Source organism: Gracilinanus agilis, chromosome 1, assembly GCF_016433145.1.
Source record: "Gracilinanus agilis isolate LMUSP501 chromosome 1, AgileGrace, whole genome shotgun sequence".
Classification (NCBI taxonomy): domain Eukaryota; kingdom Metazoa; phylum Chordata; class Mammalia; order Didelphimorphia; family Didelphidae; genus Gracilinanus; species Gracilinanus agilis.
Window position 1 is genome coordinate 144,691,532 of NC_058130.1, and position 18,911 is coordinate 144,710,442.

The 18,911-nt window shown below is 42.0% G+C and overlaps 1 protein-coding gene across 1 annotated transcript in view; it reads right to left on the reverse strand.

Annotated features, from left to right (window-relative positions):
- Positions 1 to 18,911, reverse strand: part of NLRC3 (NLR family CARD domain containing 3) — a 41,174-nt gene that overhangs the window by 16,087 nt on the left and 6,176 nt on the right. The window contains 11 exon segments of the mRNA XM_044657975.1: positions 1,361 to 1,444; positions 2,683 to 2,766; positions 4,131 to 4,214; positions 7,920 to 8,003; positions 9,310 to 9,393; positions 10,892 to 10,975; positions 13,085 to 13,168; positions 13,989 to 14,072; positions 15,653 to 15,736; positions 16,748 to 16,831; positions 17,645 to 17,728. Coding sequence (XP_044513910.1) covers positions 1,361 to 1,444; positions 2,683 to 2,766; positions 4,131 to 4,214; positions 7,920 to 8,003; positions 9,310 to 9,393; positions 10,892 to 10,975; positions 13,085 to 13,168; positions 13,989 to 14,072; positions 15,653 to 15,736; positions 16,748 to 16,831; positions 17,645 to 17,728 — 924 coding nt within the window.

Sequence of the window (18,911 nt, forward strand, 5' to 3'; positions counted from 1 at the left end):
AGAGAGAGACAGAGAGAGAGAGAGAGAGAGAGAGAGAGAGAGAGAGAGAGAGAGAGACAGAGAGAGAGAGAGAGAGAGAGAGACAGAGAGAGAGAGACAGAGAGAGAGAGAGAGAGACAGAGAGAGACAGAGAGAGACAGAGAGAGAGACAGAGAGAGACAGAGAGAGAGAGAGAACACTTGAGAATGGCAACTTTTCTTCAAACTTTGACATAACAAGATCTTTTTGGTTTTAGTAATTATGAAGTTGTCACTGCACCAAGAAGCCTGATTCCCCTATGCAGCAGCTGCTGCTTGTTATTTACCTTGCATTTCTACTTTAGTAAATGTTCTTTTACATTACTGTGATTCCTTGTGTGTAAAACTCTTAACTGGTTGGAATTCATAGGGAAAATGTGTCATCATGAGAATATGAACCCAGATGGATGTTAGATCTATATAGATATCATTAAGGGGTACCACACAGGGGGAAAAAAAAGGACCAACCAAAGCAGGAGAAGCAATTCTTGTGAATCCAGACGTGTAAGTGAGGCAGCACTTTCCCAGTTCTATTGCTTTCATTTCAGTTACCAGCACCAAGGCTAACCCAATCAGATGACTAGAATCCCTGAAATGAATCCTGTGCTTGTATACATCATATGTGGGGGATGGGGGAGGAAGTGGCATCGTTCCCATATAACATCTGGAAGTCCTCACCATACATAGGGAATCTGTCTCCCATCAGAGCCCCATATTCCTTTTCTTTACTCCCCTTCATGGACTCTTTGATCCACAGACACTGGCTTCCTTGCTTCTTCAGGACACTCAATCTTACAACCTGGGTTTTTTTTCACTGGTTGTCATCCAAACCAGGAATTCTCTTCCCTCTCTTCTATGCTTCTGGCTTCCCTGGCTTCTACGAGGTCCCAGCTAAAATCCTACCTTCAGTCCAGTTTATCCTGTCCATCACGCATAATTGTTTGAGTGTTGTCTTTCCATTAGAGTGTGGGTTCCTTGAGAGTCAGAACTGGCGGCGGGTAGTAGAGTGCTGGGCACATAATAACCTTTTTTTTTTTTTTTAAACCCTTGTACTTTTGATGTATTGTCTCATAGGTGGAAGAGTGGTAAGGGTGGGCAATGGGGGTCAAGTGACTTGCCCAGGGTCACACAGCTGGGAAGTGGCTGAGGCCGGGTTTGAACCTAGGACCTCCTGTCTCTAGGCCTGACTCTCACTCCACTGAGCTACCCAGCTGCCCCCACATAATAACCTTTTAATAAATGCTTTCTGGCTTGACTTGATAGGCAAATTCACATCCAAGCTTCTTGAATCAACTTAGGTACTTTGTATAAGAGGCAGCAGCCCTAAAGGCTAATATACTTACTCCAAAATTTCCAAGGTCCTGTTCACAGCCAAGGCATCACCTAGGGCCTGAGCCCCAAGCACCCCAATCGATGCCACCTGAAGACTACAAGAAAGGATATTGTTAATATGAGACAAGCACAAGCACATCTGTCTTACCTCCTCATTTCTTGCCCCAAACCCAATTTTTATTTGTTATTTCAGTTATAGCAAATACTTGATTTTCTGATCGAATTACCCATAAAATACTAATAATTTAAGATTGGAGTATTGGAGCCAGCTCATCCTATGTGGAGAGAGGAAATTTTCTTACACTTTGGGAATTCATTAACTCTACAAACCAAGGCTTGATTTCTTTTTCATTGTTTATATTTAAGAAAGGTATGTATAAAACATTAATAATGCAGATTAAACTCTTAAAGTGTGTCATGGGGGCAGCTAGCTGGCTCAGTCCTAGAGATGGGAGGTCTTAGGCTCAAATCTGGCCTCAGACACTTCCTACCTGTGTGACCCTGGACAAGTCAATTAACCCCAATTGCCTAGCCCTTCACTCTTCTTCTTTGGAATCAATACTTAGCATGGATTCTAAGTAAGAGTTTCAAAATAAATAAAAAGCAGGTCATGCATTTTTGGAAACTTGGTTGTTAAACTTTTACCAGCACACTTCTGGCTGTCTCAAATTTCTTAGAGCACTTTGGACTTCTCTAATGCATTTATCACCTCCCTTGTATTGAAGTTATGTGTGTACATCGTCTTTCACTCAAAATGAATTGTAAGTTCTTTGAGAGCTGGATCTATAAAACAGCTTTTTAGTATCTAAAGCACAGCCTAGGGACTTAATGTGTATTGAATTGAATAACATCATTTTGCTCAGACTTCCCTTATGTTGCAGCAGGCCCAAGAACCCCTAAGATTAGAACCAAATAGTCAATTTGCATTTAAATGCCTACTATGTGCTAAGCAATGAGAATAAGAAAGACAAAAGACAGTCCTTGCTCTCAAGGATCTCAGAGTCTAATGGGAGAAACAACATATAAACAACTATGGAGGATAAACGTATGTACAAAATAAATTAAAGGTAGTCTCCAAGGAAAGGCACTAAAATTAAGGGGGAAAGATAAGGGAAGTCTCCAAGAAAAGTTGGGGAGAATAGACTTTTCTTTTCCTACTTTGATGTCTACCTTCTAAATGGTCTATTTTTAGTTCCTTAATTTATGAGAGCTGCACCAACCTAAGGAAACAATTTTCTTGACTGGCAAACAAAAACCATTTGTGTGTGTGTAAAAACAGGGAGGAAAGGGATTAGCTTCCTTGACTATTAGCTTATATTATCTGAAGACTTACTAGAGAGCTGTGAGGCTTGTGTTTATCTTCAGTGCCCTGGCAAGGGCCATCATTCCTTCATCTCCAATTGCATTTTCCTGTAAACTGTAACACAATGAGTCCTCTCTTTATTCTCTGCTTTCTGTGTCTCAGCCATTCCCATGCTGTTCTAGGTAAAGTCCAGATTGGAAATACCTCCCAGAGAACAACTAGTATGTACAGCAAAATTTCAGTTAACCAAAATCCAATAACCTTAACCCTCACCTGGAGTTTCAAGGGTTTTTCATTTTTGGAGAACTGACAAATTACAACAAAACAAGCTCATATAATATTCAGCGTCAGGGACTCAGTTTTTTATTCTCCAGAAGATGTTTTGGGGTCCATCTCTTACACTTTTAACTCTTATGTCTAAAGCAACATTGAAGTATAAATGATCTTCAAAATGGTGACCCTGAGTCCCTTCAAGATCTTGACCTATCAAAAAAAGATTCAGTGGTTCACTATACTTGTTACTATCTTTCGTTTTTGAAGAGGACAACTGCTATCACAGGATGATGTCTTGACTTGTGTGTGAACTGGATTTAAGTGAGGCAGAGTTGCACAAAGTCATCAGTTTTACTCTCTCTTCCAGAGCCATCAATGTCAACTGGCAAGACAAAAGTCAATAGGACTGGTGGATGGCTTAGGATGCAGTGAATGACTTTGGCATCTTCCATGTCTGACCAAGCTCTAAGCACTCCACAGCTCCTGCTTCAGCTGCTTTAATGGCTGTACAAGTTGTTCTTCTCAGCTTCTTCTGAGGGGGAGTCTTCACATGTTTGGGGTAGACAATCCCCTAACTCATTGAAGGGTTGTAACCTATCAACTACCCTAAACCTGATTTAGCCTGTCTGCCAAGATGATTTTACCAGGGTATGGCCACTGCTCATGCTATTGCTTTTTAGAGTCACAAGTGAGAGCTAGGTGGCAGGTGGACACTAAAGGAGGAAAAAAACCCTGCAAAAGGCTTGACAAGTCCTCACACCAGAAGTACTGGTCTTCTCTGAACACCTAATATAACTAAATAAGATAGGGAAGGATTGAAGTAAAATGAATTTTTTTATTTGGTCCATTTTTTTGTTAACAAAATATTTCTCAGAAAATTAAATTTAACAAAACTCCTAGATTCAAATTGTTCTAGTAAATCAGTCATGTTGTCTTTTTTCCCCTCAGACTGGAAGAAAGCAATAGAGCCTGCTTAATTTCTGGGCATTAAAGTATTAAGTGATTTATATATAAACTAGTCCTTTAAAAAAACATTAGTTTTTCTGCTTCAGGGGCTAGAATTCAGCCCTATTTCCTGTAGTACTTGATAGCCATTGGCATGATCTTCCACAACCATGTAGTTTTTCCTCTCTAGCCATAGTTATTTTGCTTCTACCTTCATGCTGCTTTCCCAGGTGCCCAGGGAGGGAGGGTCACATACTTACTCTAAGATGGTCAGGCTTCGGTTGAATTGTAGTGCTTGGCCCAGGGCCTTGGCAGCATTGGCCTGGATGAAGTTCCACTGTAAGCTGCATAGGGTAAGATACCAGGAAACATAAGTGATTATGTGGTCTCAGGGAAAAGGGGCCAAGACGGGCAGGTACATCCTTACCCAAAAAGATGAAGTGCTTCCCACAAAGGACGAATGGTCTAGCGGTACAGAATTAATTGTACATTTTCAAATATGGCTAATATGTTTTGGAAGGACCTATATTTTGGGGGTGGTGAGGTAGTAGTGGTAGGAAGTGAGTAGATTGTAGCAACCAGGGCAAAAAGGAAAAGAAGGAAGGAGCAGGGTAGAATGGGAAAGGAGGAAAGAAGAAAAAAGAGAAAGAAAAGAGAAAGAATCAATAAAACATTAAAGTAAACAAAAGAAACCAGAAAAAGTTTAGAAGGGACCTAAATAAGGGTGGCTTTGTTACTATTTTATTAAATAGCACCTCTTAGAAGTTTACAGTTTCATACATAATCCTCTTTTGTTCTTCATATATTGAAATGTTTGTGTTTGTTAATGATGGTTAAGTTAATAATAAAAAATTTCTTTAAAGAGAAAAAACATCAGTGAGGCTGATGTTTCTATGACAGACAGAGTTTGTCACCAGCTCCATTTCCATATATGAAACCTTTCTAGCTTGGCAAGATTAGGCAGAGCTTTGTGTTTTTCTGCGGTAGCCTTTGAGAACACAGAGTTACCTCCACCCTGCAATGAGTTATCAGAGTAAAACTTTAATAAATGTTTCCAAAATAACTACAAATGCCTACATTTTATTGGCTGGCCCTGCTTTCATTTTCCAGGGCTAATCCAATCCCTCTTTGTTTCCAGGTTCATGGAACTAAAACTGAGAGGGACCCTCAGAGGCACTTAGTTGAACTCTCATTTTACAGATGAGGAAACTGAGGCCCAGGAAGGTTACACAGATAGTGTCAGAGGTGGAATTTGAACTTCAGAAATGAGAGCCAAAAATACTCTATCCTGCCTTATCAACCCAGATCACCATGGAAAACCAAACAAGTTATAAGGGCAAAGAATTGGAAATTGAGGGGATGTCCATCACTTGGGGAATGGCTGAACAAATTGTGGTATATGTTGGTGATATAATATTATTGTGCTATAAGGAATAATGAGCAGGACGTTTTCGGAAAAAGCTGGAAAGATCTACATGAACTGATAGAGTGAAATAAGCAGAACCAGGAGGACATTGTACACACTAACAGCCATATTATACAATGATGGTGAATATAATACGAATGACATGGCTACTCTTAGCAATATAATGATCCAGGATAATTGTGAAGGACTTATGACAAAGAATGCTATCCATCTCCAGAGAGAACTGTTGGAGTTGGATGCAGATCAAAACATACCATCACATTAGTTTATTTATAGTTTTATTTGGGGTTTTGGTTTTATATGAGTATTCTCTTACAACAATGACCAATATGGAAGTATGTTTGCATAATAATACACATATAACCCAGATCCAATTGCTTACCATTTCCAAGAGGGGGGGTAGAAAGAGAGGGAGGGAGGCAATTTCAGATTATAATTTATAATTTCAGAAAATATATGTTGAAAAATTTTATTCTGTGTAATTGGGAAAATAAATTATCTTTGAATACAAAAGAAAAAACCCTATCCAAGGGGAAACATGGATGGCCACAGTTGTGGTCCTCATTAGGCCTTCTTTATGTTACCTGGAGTCAGTGCTTACACTCATAGCTCTGCCAGTGATTCTACTGATACCTGATCTATCATAGTCCATTGCTAGTTCAAAGGCCCAAATGTGGACTCTCCCAGGACCAATCCTCTCTTTGAGTGCTCAGTGCCTTTATACAACCCTCTAGCTGCTGTGAAGGGCAAAAATTCTGAAAAATTGGGTTCTGGGTAAGAAAAATAATTTTATCGATTAGACTAACAATAATCCATAAATTAATGGTCAGTGACCAAAAACAAATTCATGCACCATCTTGAGTCCTTAAATACAATTTTGGAAGCTCATTATTCAGCTCTCCCCAAGGCATCTCTAATTGATGGATACCTAATGAGGAGGTGGGCTAATATTTTCTAGTCCATTTCTAATCTCCTCATGATGACAGGGAAAATTGCATGCCTACTCATAGGATTCTAGTACCAGTAGATTTTCTGATCTAGATGAAGAAATCAAGTTAGTTCTGGTTAAGATTGACTTTCCCTGTTCATCCAACGTGGGAATCGAGGATGTTGCCATGCTGTACCCCTACTCCCAACAGTGGCCAAAATTAGTTTACTTGACAAGAGAGAATTTATATTTTCAAGCTTAATTATCCCAATTTTAGAAACTGCTCTGAGGCAGAAAATATGAGAGTATCCCTAAGATTGTCAGGACAAAGGAATAAGGGGAAAAGCTTAAAAAATATGTTAGAGTCCTGTTAGAAATCAAATAATTCAGTATTAAGAATAAATCTCCTCATGACCTAGGATTTCCTACACTGGGGGTTTGAGATACTGAAATCACTGTCAACAGTGTCCACAGGATTTTTTTTTAACCCTTGCCTTCTGCCTTAGAATCGATTCTGCCTTCTGTCCCAAGGCAGAAGAGTATTAAGGGCTAGGCAATGGGAGTTAAGTGACTTGCCCAGGGTCCCACAGCTAGGAAGGGTTCGAGGCCACATTTGAATCCAGGACCTCCTGTCTCTAGGCCTGGCTCTCAATCCACTGAGCAACCCAGCTGCCCTCATGTCCATGGGATTTAGAATTTGACAGGGCTTTTTAAGTCATCTAGTCTGAAGTCCCTCACTTGAAAGATGAGGCAATTGAGACTCAGAATGAACAAATGACTTGCTATGTCCCCTAAGAAGGATGTCATTAGCAAACTGGGCAAGCTATAGATTATCAGACTAGATAGCCAGGAAGAGGTAGGGAAGAAGCATTTCTTTATTTTTAAATTTTTATGATTATGGAAAACACACTTCCATGTTGGTCATTGTTGTAAGAGCACACTCATATAAAACCAAAACCCCAAAATGAAACCATAAATGCACTGATGTGAAAGATAGCATGCTTTGATCTGCATCTATCTGACTCCAGTAGCTCTTTCTTTGGAGGCTGAAGCATTTATTAAGTGCTTAGAGTGTTGAACATTTTGCAATGATCTCATTTGATCTTCACAACCATCCTGGAAGGTAGATGTTAGCATAAGCCACATTTTTAAGTCCTTCTTTTCCCTCTTAGAATCAATACTAAGTGTTGGTATCGAAGTAGAAGAGTAGTAAGGCCTAGGCAGTGGACATCAAATGATTTACCCAGGCTTACATAGCCAGGAAGTGACTAAAGTCAAATTTGAACCCAAGACCTCCTATCTCCAGGCCTGGCTCTCTATCTGCTAAGCCACCTAACTGCCCCTGATGAGCCCCATTTTTACAGTTGAAGGAACTAGGATAGACAGAGGTAAAGTGGTTCATCACGAGTCCCCACAGCTAGGATCTGTGGCAGGATTTGAACTTAAATCTTTCCAACTCCAGGTCCAGCATTCTCTCTGAATGGGCACCTCACTGCCTCTGTGGCAAAGGGATGTACCTCAGGTAAGTTAATGAAAGATAACGAGAGAGGGAAAGAACAATGTAAAATGGAGGGGGTAGGAATATTCGCTGGACCTTTGTTCACTTCTCAGTAGGGTGTGGAGTGACCCTGACAGTTAACTTTTTTATAAGGATGCTGAAGTTGAGGGTTGTGATGTGGGTAGGGGAAAACTCACTGGAGGGATGCGAGTGCTCGATTCTCTTTCACTGCCACCGCAATGGCCTGTGCGCCCTCATCTTGGAGAAGGTTGGCTGTCAGGCTAAGTAAGAGCAAAGGAACACGGATTGTGAATTGCATGGTCCAGGGCTCAGTTATTGTCTGTCTGCAAGTATTCTTTCCAGACACAAGGACTTTTTCCTCTCGGACCTAATTCCCCGCCTTGTCGTGAATTCTAGACTAGAAACCTTTAGAAGAGAGTAGGTTAGGGAAAGGATTATGTCATCAATGTTAACACTACCAAAGCAAAGTTCAAGTCCTGATGCTGACATTCATTTTCCTCATCTATAAAATGAGGAAATAGCTGTAAACCTACCAATCTCAGGACTGCTATAAGGAAAACACTGTTAAATAGCTGTTTATTATTATGACTGGATAGAGCTTGCTCCCTTGAAAGACTGTCTCCTAAATCCTTCCAGAGGACTAGATTGATGTCTAATCTCTACTTAGAACTTTCCCAGAAAAATGATTTCACATTTTCCCTTATCGACTCAGTCTAGGGTTAATCCGTCCTTTAAGAAAGTTCTTTTTTTTACAGCTAAGCTAAATCTCTCCTCTTTTAGGATTTTTTTTCTAATTGAGTCACTGCATTTTGCAGAGATGTCAGACTATGTACCGCAGGCTGCAAAATTCCAGAGTGCAGCTGAACTAGATTAAAATGTAATTGGGAAATGTTTAGCAAAATACATAAAAATACAACATAGATAATGTTAACTTATTGTTTTCTAAGTCAATATATGGTGTGCAGGGATCTGCTTCTATTTGGTCTATAGAAACTTCTGTGACTTTAAAAGACTACTTAAAGATTTCTTATCTACTATCATAACAATCTGAGGTAGGCAGAGCAGATATTATACCCATTTCATATATGGGAAAACTAGGGGTGAGACATGGTTTTAATCCACAAGCATTTATTAGATGCCTTACAAAGGTTGAACGATTTGGTTATAACTACACAACTACATGCCAAGCCTATACTTGGTGCTAGGGGGGAGGAGGAGACAAATATAAAAATGATTTGCTGATAATAAAATAATCTAGTTAGTGGTAGAACTGGACTAGAATCCAAGTCTCCTGTTTTGAAACCTACAACACTTTCTCTGACATTGTGACATAAAGTCAGGAAGGATCATTGTTCTCTTCTAGTCTCTCTTATACCTACCTTGAGCATCAGAGAAACCAGCAATTGGATTGGTTGGGGAGGCGGAAACTCACAGATGAAGTTTCTTTTGTCTTATGATGACACTAAAATAATAACCATCTTGAGAAAAAACATATCAAGGAGCTAATGCCCCTGCCTTCTACTACACCCTCCTCACCAAGCCTTCCTCCCCAGAGACCTGACTTACTCCAAGTTCTGGAGGACCCGATTGCTGCACAGAGCACTGGCGATGTCCCGAGCTCCCTCTGGACTGATGGAGTTTTCTCGGAGGCTGAGGAGAGAAACTGATCTCCAGTATTCCAAAGTGAGGAGTGGAGGCCCACCTGAGGAGAATATCTCAGACACCTCTACCATCTGAGGCCCGAGAAACCTTGGATGCCCATGGGACCTGCAAACCACAGGGCTGAGTGGGAGGCCAAGCTCAGAGACAGGGTGAGGAGGAGGGGTTAGAGGAGACCAATACTAGATACCCCTTTGCAGAGAGCCCTCCCCAAATCATTGCTTGTCATCAATCTGTCTCTTCCCCATCACCTTCCTCAGCTCCCCCTCCTTGAGGGTTCTGAACTTCCTGGAAAGCCTTTTGGCTGTCTGCTCCCCAGCCCAACATCAAAATAGTTAGGGGAAAGAGACAGAGGCAGAAAGACAGACAGAGACAAAGACAGAGAAAGGGAAGGGAAAGAGAAAGGGAAGGAGAGAGGGAGAGAAAGAATGAGATGAACTGTGGCACCAGGGGAAAGTGGTACTACAAACAAGTTCTGTTTTTTTAAGGGATAACTAAGACCACAGACATAGAACTGGACAAGATCTTGATGATTATATAGTCCAAACCACTCCTTTTACAGATGAGTAAACTGTAAACTGCAATTTGCCTAAGATCACAGAGATAGTAGGGTCAGGATTTAAACCCCAACCCAGACCAGATTACCCTTATCTAATCTGGATCTAAGGAAGAAAGTTATAATTGCAACTGATTCCTAAATCCATTTCTGTGGGCATCAAAGACAGCATTTCCTCAGTGCTTTAGTATGCAATTCACCCCTTGGCAGGCCCTGGTCTGTGGTATCCCAGGTATATTCTAATCTTGAAAGTATCATTGATGTATTAATATTGTAACCTATGTGCTCATGTACCAGACTCAGAGTCATACTATTTCTTGATCATTGTATTTAATTGACACTCTATTAAATTCTGACCACTCTCCAAACCTACAGTCCAAAAGTCAGGAGAATTCCTGGACAGGGTGTTAGCTGCCACAGGGTCCTAGCTCCTACCTTGACAGACCAGATTCCCTACCAGGTCACATGATTGATTAACCTCCTCCCCTTTGATCTTGTGGTCAGTTGAGCCAATGCTGAATAATATGCTGTCACATGTTCATTAGCTACCTCTCATTCCCCATTCCTTGATTGTCCAATAAAAGATTGGGGCCACATGTAGCTCTCTTCCACCATCAGAGGAGCACGCACACTGGATCTCATGTTTTTGAAGCCTTTGTCTGAGTCTTACTTCCTTTCTTGTGTTCCTTCTCTCTATCTCCTTTACCCATCTTCCCTCCGTTTCTAACTCTCCTTCTCAGGTGTCCACCCACAAATATATTAATTTGTGGCTGCAGGCAGCCACAACATAGTCTCCCCCAGATCTCTTTCCTTTGGGTGTAGAGGTGTCCTGAATGATACCTCCACAATGATAAATTGGTCCCTTTTGGCCCTAGCAAAGATTTCCTTTGAGAAATGGGAATTCCCAGTTGGATAGCAGGAACCAGGACTTACTTAAGACTGAGGAGAGTCTGATTTGAGCAAAGAGCACGTGTCAAGGCAGCCACCCCAGCATCACTGATGGAATTACTCTGAAGGCTAAAGATGGAGAGAGGAAGGAAACCATTACACTCTGAAATGTACCATGGCCACCAATAGGGGAGTCAGTGTCCCACCTTGGCTAATGAGTAAGCTCTGCTTATCCATTGCACTAATGAGGCCAAAGTTGCCAATTGAATCAGTTCATCTCAAGACATTTATCATTCATGGATCAATCTGTGCCCCAATGGCTCCACTCGCCATCCCTGTAACTTTGTCCCAGCCTGGCTGCTACTCCCCTTGAGGGCAGGAACAATCTTTACTTTTGTCATTGTATTCTCAGAGTTTAGCACAGGTTTTGGCAGCTTAATAAATGCTTTTCCATCATTCATTCATTCATTCATTCATTCCTACACTTACTATGAGGCTGTGCGTAGCACTGAGGGAGATCTAAAGTCTTGATAGGGCAAGGTGCCTGCCTTTGTGGAGCCTGTAGTCTAACCAATATCCTCCTACAAAATTGATTTTTCCCAGTTGATTTTTCCCCTTTCCACAAAAGTGTAACTGCCCAAGGCTTTTACTTCAAGGAACCTATGAGTTAAAATCTTAGTCTCCTGCTTCCTATCCCTGCATTTGGCATCTCCCACCAGCAGCTCCATTCTCCCTCTCTGAGATGCTCAGATTCACTGTTTTGAGATTGCAGAGTATAGAGGATTTATATGGTATAGTTTGGATTAGGAAATTGGACTACTGGGGCCCAAGTGGCCATGGACTGTACCCCTAACCTTTTCCTTTATCTCCAACAACAAAGCAATGTCACTCCCATGTTCCCACTGCTTCAGAATAGATTGGATTTGCTCAAAGATCCTCAGGGTTCTGACCCTGCCTCAAGAGAGCATGGTGGTACTCCTGCTTACCCTTAAAAGTTGAGGCATTTAGGGCTTCACACAGATTGAAGACAAGAGGGAACTAATAAAACTAAGGTCATGGGCAGGATATCCTGGGGATTGGTAGTCTAGGATAAATAATGCTCTGTGTTCCCTCCCAACATATTTATAATGGTAGTAGATTAAAATGAATGCCAAGGCCAATCTTGAATAGGAAGAGATGTTACAAAACAACATACAGCCTGAAGGTAGAGAATGATAATAAGGAGGGGCAGGAACACCTAAATGCCTCAGGGACAGTGGGGAATTTATGGGATGTATATGTATGATCTTCAAATTCTGCCCAAGAGTCACTGGGACAGCTCTAGTCATGGATATGATTTTGGGATAGGCCAGGTAGCTTGATTTCAGCACAGTCCCATGCAGCACCACTGTGACATTTTATTAATAGAGGCCTTTAGTCATATGGGAGAGGTGTTGAAGGTAGGCTATAGTCTTCTAGCTTCTAACCACCAGAGGTTAGACCTTGCCCAACACCATTGTAGAGCTAAGAAGAACCCTTGGTGGTTATCGGACAAGGCTGGTCCTAAGATGAACCATGTAGGCAAGAGTGCCACACACATAATGTTCCTGGGGAGCCAGGAAGGATGATGATATCCTCTTCCTAATGGCCACACATCCATTTCTGTGGTCTTCAAACTTCTTAGCCCATGGACCATATCAGGAGCAAAAGCTTCATCTCCTCTCTTTACTCCTCTTTAGGACCACATCCCTACCCACATCACTCCAAAAGCATCATCGTTTGATCTCCTCCATTCTTGACTACTTGACCCATGCCATTCACATTGAACATAGTACAGAAACTCGTAAGAAGAGGCAAAGGCTTTGGGGGGTGGGGTGGCAAACTGAAGGACTGCCCAGTGTTTTGTGGCTATCCTTGGTTAGTTTCTAGTAATAAAATTTGTGATTAAAAATCCTTTCCTCCCACCCCATCTCCTCTCTCTCTGTCTCTCTGTCTCTCTGTCTCTCTGTCTCTCTGTCTCTCTCTCTCTCTGTGTCTCTCTCTCAACCTATTTCTCTTCTTCTCTGCATCTCTATATCTGTCTCTTTTCCCCTTCATAGATATATATATATATATATATATATATATATATATATATATAAAATTCATGCCTGTAGAAGCCCTAAAGAGATCATCTTGAGCCCCACTTGGAGAAAATATACTTCATATGCCCACCACCAACAGGGAACATGGTCTTGACTTTCCACTAAGCAGACTTACTCCAGGGTGATGAGGCTTTGGTTCACCTTCAGTGCCTCTGCCAGAGCTTTGGAGCCATCGTTCCCAACACTGTTGCTAGAAAATCTATGAACAAGCAGATAATAGAGGTAAGCCCAGAGTCCCACTCCCTCTTCTCCCATCCTCTTCTCGAGGCAGGCATGTGCTTCTGACTACATCCCCTTACATTTCCCTCCCACAAATTGGGGAGCCCTGTCAGTATAACTTCCAAAGCTATCAAGATGGTCACCATTCTTCTCAAGAGTTCTTAGTGGACCAATAGCCATTATCCAAGTAAGTCAGTTACATAGGATAAGAAGCCAAAGTGCCAATTTCCTGTCTTTGAGTCCCGGGTTGAACTTTTGTTTATAAAATCTTCCACTAGAGGCATTTTCTGATTGGAGGTGACACTAGGTAATTAAAAGCCATGACACAGAATACATGATCTGACAAGTCCTCTCAATCTGGGAAAGCTTCAAGTATGGGCCAGGTAAGAAATCACATCTGTTGTCCAAGGACCAGCCTCACCAGATTCAGAAGAGTCTCATCATCACCAGAAAGCTGCTCAAAAGGTGGCCAATCCTGTTAACCATAGTATCTAATAAAAAGCATCTTTTAATACATAGAAGGATTGTCAATGGCATTGGTAGAGGGATCTCTGAAATCACAGATCCTAGAAGTACTTATATAGTCAGGAAATATCACTTGATATCTTGAGAGATGGAAGCTCATCCAGTGCCATTTAGAGAGTCAGAAACTATGGTTGGCTTGGTGGATCCCAGGTCTCTTGGATTTCGTCTGCTCCCCTAGCTACTTAGTGTATCTACTTTTCACCAGGGTCCTACCTTCACTCACTCTGGTACCAAGGAACTTTATAGAAAGACAAGTGTTCTCAGGGATTCCTTACATGAGTTCCTTCAGGCTCCCATTTTTCTTTAGGGCATCTGCAATTGACTTGGCTCCAAGGGGCCCAATGGCATTCTTTTGTAGTCTGTGGAAGAGAATTACTTATAAATGCCACCCATCAGCTGCTCTCTGGACAAAGGACTGGGCAGGCAGGGAATGGGATGGAAGGATACGGTAAATCAGGGGACGCCTGCCTTCCCACAATTACACATTTTCTAAGATCTCTGGGAAGTACCTATGAGTGAGCCTCAATGTGATATCCAAGTGAGGATCTGGGAATAGGAGTGAAACAGGATTGGATAGCAGGTCCATAACCAAGGTGAGGGAAGACTCCTTTTGGGCACCAAAGTATATAGGATCAAGACCCAGGTGAGTCAGTGAGGCTATAATTCTATCCTGAATAAGGACTGGGAAGTGTGGCTGGATGGAAATTACTCCACATCTGTGCGTTTGTGCAACTGTCTCCAGTAGCCTAGCTAACATTTGTTAGGGCTCAAAGTAGCAATCTGATCAATGTATCGATTGGCTTTACTGATTTTTAAAAAACTTATTCATCTTTTTCTTTAAAAATTATTATGGGATTAAAACTTACAATCATAGATTGTAGTTTTAAAATTAATTAAATTTAGGGGAGAAAAATATAGGCAATTGCTTTCTGGAAAGGAAGAAAGGTCAGGATGGGCGGAGAAATTTAGCCAATGCAAGAATAAAATATATCAATAAAAAGTGTGGAGGGTTTTGTTTACAAGAGTCAGTAGGGACCTGTCTGAAGTTGCTTTGGGACCCCCCAAAACCGAATAGACCCCATTATTGGTTTGCAGGTATACTTTACATTTAATCCATTCTGCCTCAGGGGGGCAGCATAGTGTAAGACTAAGGACTTAAAGTCACAATGGTTTAGATTCGAATCCTAACATACACACTTGTTGTGTGTCCCAGGCAGGTCATTTAACCCAAGACTCAGTTTCCTCATCTAGAAATGGGGATGACACCCTTAGCACTTATAGCGATGGCCAGGACCAAACAAAATAATGAATGTAAAGCACCTTGCAAACCTTAGATGGTTTTACAAATATCAGTTATTATTTTTTGTGTTTATTGATGTCTACGTTTTTGTCCCTCCTATTGTATCACAGACTCCTTGAGGGTAGGGCCTGGAACATACCCATTTTTTCTTCCCAGCCCTTCATATCGAGCATTGCCAATAGTAAACACTTGCAGGTTGTTGGAAGCTAGAGAGCCTTCTAAGCCAAAGAATGTCCTCTGAGAACTCTTCAGTTTGGAACAGGCCTTTAAAAATTTGTAAACAATGAAGAAGGCCAAAAGGCAGAGCCTTCCTTTAAAAAAACAACAAAAAACTACAGTTAGCTCTTTTGAGTGCAGAAAGAGCTATAACAGGAGGGTCAGATGTGGATGCTGAATCATTTTTATTCCTTTTATCCTTTTGTCTTTCTTTCCTAACATAGTTCTGTTTTGATTTGTTTTTTTTTTATTCCAGGGAAATTAATGTTGGAAAAAACCAGTTATTCTGGTCAAAAGGCCCTAGAGACCACCAGACCTGTCCCCCTTCATTCCTGCTCATAGGAAATGTGCCAAGTGATCTACAGAAGACAAGGAAAGGAGAAGAATACTTTAGGGGTCCAGGCTGGCCTTCAGGACACTCACTGCAGTACAGAAAGCATGTGGTTCACCATCAGGGTATCTGCAATGAACTTGGCACCATCATCCTTGATGGCGTTATTCTGGAGGCTGCAGTGCAAAAGAGAAACATGTAAACAAAGACTCGCAGAGTTGGAAGGAAACTCAGAGACCATCTGAAGCAGTATGGTGTCATGGTTAGAGGTCCAGCTCTAGAGTCAAGAAGAGCTGGGTTCAAATCCTTTCTCATATACTTATAAGCTATATGATCCTGGACAAGTCACTAAACTTCTGATGCTCAGATTTCTCATTGGAAAATTCCTCTTTACAAGGTGACTCTGAGATTCAAGTGAGATAGTGTGCATATGTAAGGGACAGGGACCAGACCTGGGTCTCGTTGGTAAGGAGAACTCCTAGCTGAAGAAAATCTCTCTATTAACACAAGTTGGTACTTTCTCTGTTACTTATAGTCTTAGAATTGCCTACAGCACTGAGACTTGCCTAGGGTCAGAAAGCAGGGATGGTATTCCAGAGGTTCCAGAGGGGTATTCTACCCACTATTTCATGCCTCTTCCTACATGAAGGGCACTCAATAAGCGTCCTCCATGATTGTTATATTCTTTTTTTTAAAAACCCTTACCTTCCATCTTGAAGTCAATACTGTGTATTGGCTCCAAGGCAGAAGACTGGTAAGGGTAGGCAATGGGGATCAAGTGACTTGCCCAGGGTCACACAGCTGGGAAGTGTCTGAGGCCAGATTTGAACCTAGGATCTCCCATCTCTAGGTCTGGCTCTCAATACACTGAGCTACACAGCTGCCCCCTGTTATATTCTTTTGACTTTGCTTTGAGATAGGATCAAACAGTCACCCTGGAACATAGCACCCTTAGTGTTTCCCATCCCGTAGATCCCAAGAGACTCTGAATAGACCAGTATGGCCATTAGAATGCGCTAGAGGCTGGGGTAGGGTATGCAGTTGCTAACTTTTAGCCTGGTCAACCAAAGGGATTTGAGCTGGCATCACCATAGCTCTTCTCGTGAAATTCCTTCTACTTCATTCAGGTTTTCCTAGACCCTCTCATGGCACAAATCTTTTGGCCAAAAAGAGCCATTAATACCTACCTCAAAGACACCAAGACCCGGTTAATCTTCAAAGAATCTGCCAGGGCCTTAGCTCCTTGTGGTCCAATGGAGTTACTTCGAAGACTGGTAGAAGAACAAGACAGCGAGAATGATAGGGTTAACCTCTTCTTCATTTGGTGAAGGGAAGCTCAAGCATGGAAGGGTACATTTTGTTTTGGTTATTTTAGGGTTGGTTTTTTATCTTTTAAATCACTATGTCTCGGAGGGGTGGTTTGAGATTTCATGTCTTGGTGCCTTTTTTGGAGAGGGAAAGGGTTCCTGAGAGTGAGATCATTGATTTAAAAAACTCATGGGGTCCACTGGGGCTGGACACACACCTGGGAGAGAGACCTGCCTAGCCTGCTTGGGGTAGAAACGTGACGAGCACCAGAAAGAACGTGGACCTGGGAGTAGGAGCAGGCAGTATCTCTTGGCTGGGAACCAGCTACTTTAACAAAAAAAGGTATTTCATTCCCAGAGGAAAATAAGTAGGATTGTAAGTGCTGAGGAACTTCAGGTACCCAGCTGAAGATGGCTTACATTGGGCTACTACTGGGCACTAAAGGAAAGGCGAATGGCCTGAAGTCCCCAACGATCTAGACTCTGCTTTGAAGGACTCAGATCACTGGTGAAGGAAGACAATCGAATCACATACTAGACAGTGGTGAAGAGCAACCACCTGTGTCACTGTCCTGTATCTGGGCACCCAGCATATGACGGACAGAAGACCTAATAATTTTCACCTTAGGCCTCTGGAAGAAGGGGAGAACGGGTCTCACTAAAAGTCCCTGCCTTAGGACTCAATCACCAGGACAGAAGAAGCAGGGACCAGCTGCTATTCCCTAAGTATTCAGAAACCAGCCATCTGGTTTTTCTATGAAAATGCATCCAACTTACTCCAGGACAGTCAGACTTCTGTTGACCAAGAGGGATCTGGCCAGAGATTTGGTCCCTTTGTTATGGATCTGATTCTCAGCCAAGCTGCCCAAGGAAGAAAAGAGGAACCATCATTCCAATCTTCAAATTTCTCCACCTTTCTCTCTTTATCTGCCCCTTTCTCTCCAGGCACACCCATGGGCTCAATTAGGGCAAGCTTCTTTCTTGTCTGTCCCACTCATTTGTCCTTTGCATTTGTTACCATTTAGCTTTTTTGTGTGTGGGGGTGTGTGTGTGTTTATACCCAATTAAATAATTAGCTTGTTACAAACAAGGACTTTGTCTCATCTATATATCCATCAGGTGGTGTGGGTGCCCTGTCTGTTCAGTAATGAATTGTGGAACAAAGACTTGCTTTCTCCTCCCTCTCCAACTTTTGTGATCTTAATAACAGGAATGACTAACATTTATATAGCACTCAATATGTGCCAGGCACTATGCTAAGGACTTTCCAATTGTCATTTCACTTGAGCCTCACAATAACCTGGGAGGTAGGTGCAGTTATCTCCATTTTACAGATAACCCAGGTTAAATGACTTGCCCAGGATCACACAGCTGGTAAGTGTCTGAGGGCCAGATTTATTCTCAAGACTTCTTGACTCTTATCTACTATAAGACCTCTTGCCTCTTCTTATTTAGGTCCAGAAGAAAAGCTTTCCCCTCTGTCTCCTCTAGGGAGCCCTCCTTAATGTCCTCAGCTGAAAATATCCCCTTCCTCTGACATTGTGGAGCTTTATTCTGACCCTGAGTTCTGAACCCTAATTTTAAAGGCAGCTGGTGATGCAGTGGATTGAGAACTGGGCCTGGAGTCAAGAAGCCCTCAGTTCTTGTCTGGTCTCAGACGCTTACTAGCTTATGACCCTGGGCAAGTCACTTAATTTTTTTCCTTCTTCAGTTTCCTCAACTATAAAATGGGGTCTTTAGCACCTGCTTCCCAATGTTGTTGTGAGGATCAAATGGGATAATATTTGTAAAGCTTTTAGCACAGTGCCTGGCACATATTAGGTACTTAACAAATGCTTCATTCATCCTTTTTCCCCATCTTCCTCTCTTCCTCCTTTCTTCCCTCCCTCCCTTTTTTCCTCCCTCTCTCCCTCCCTTCCTTTCTTCCTTCCTCCCTTCTTCCTTCCTTCCTTCCTTCCTTCCTTCCTTCCTTCTTTCCTTCCCTTCCTTCCTTCCTCTTTTCCTTCCTTCCTACCTTCTTTCCTTCCTGCCTGCCTTCCTCCCT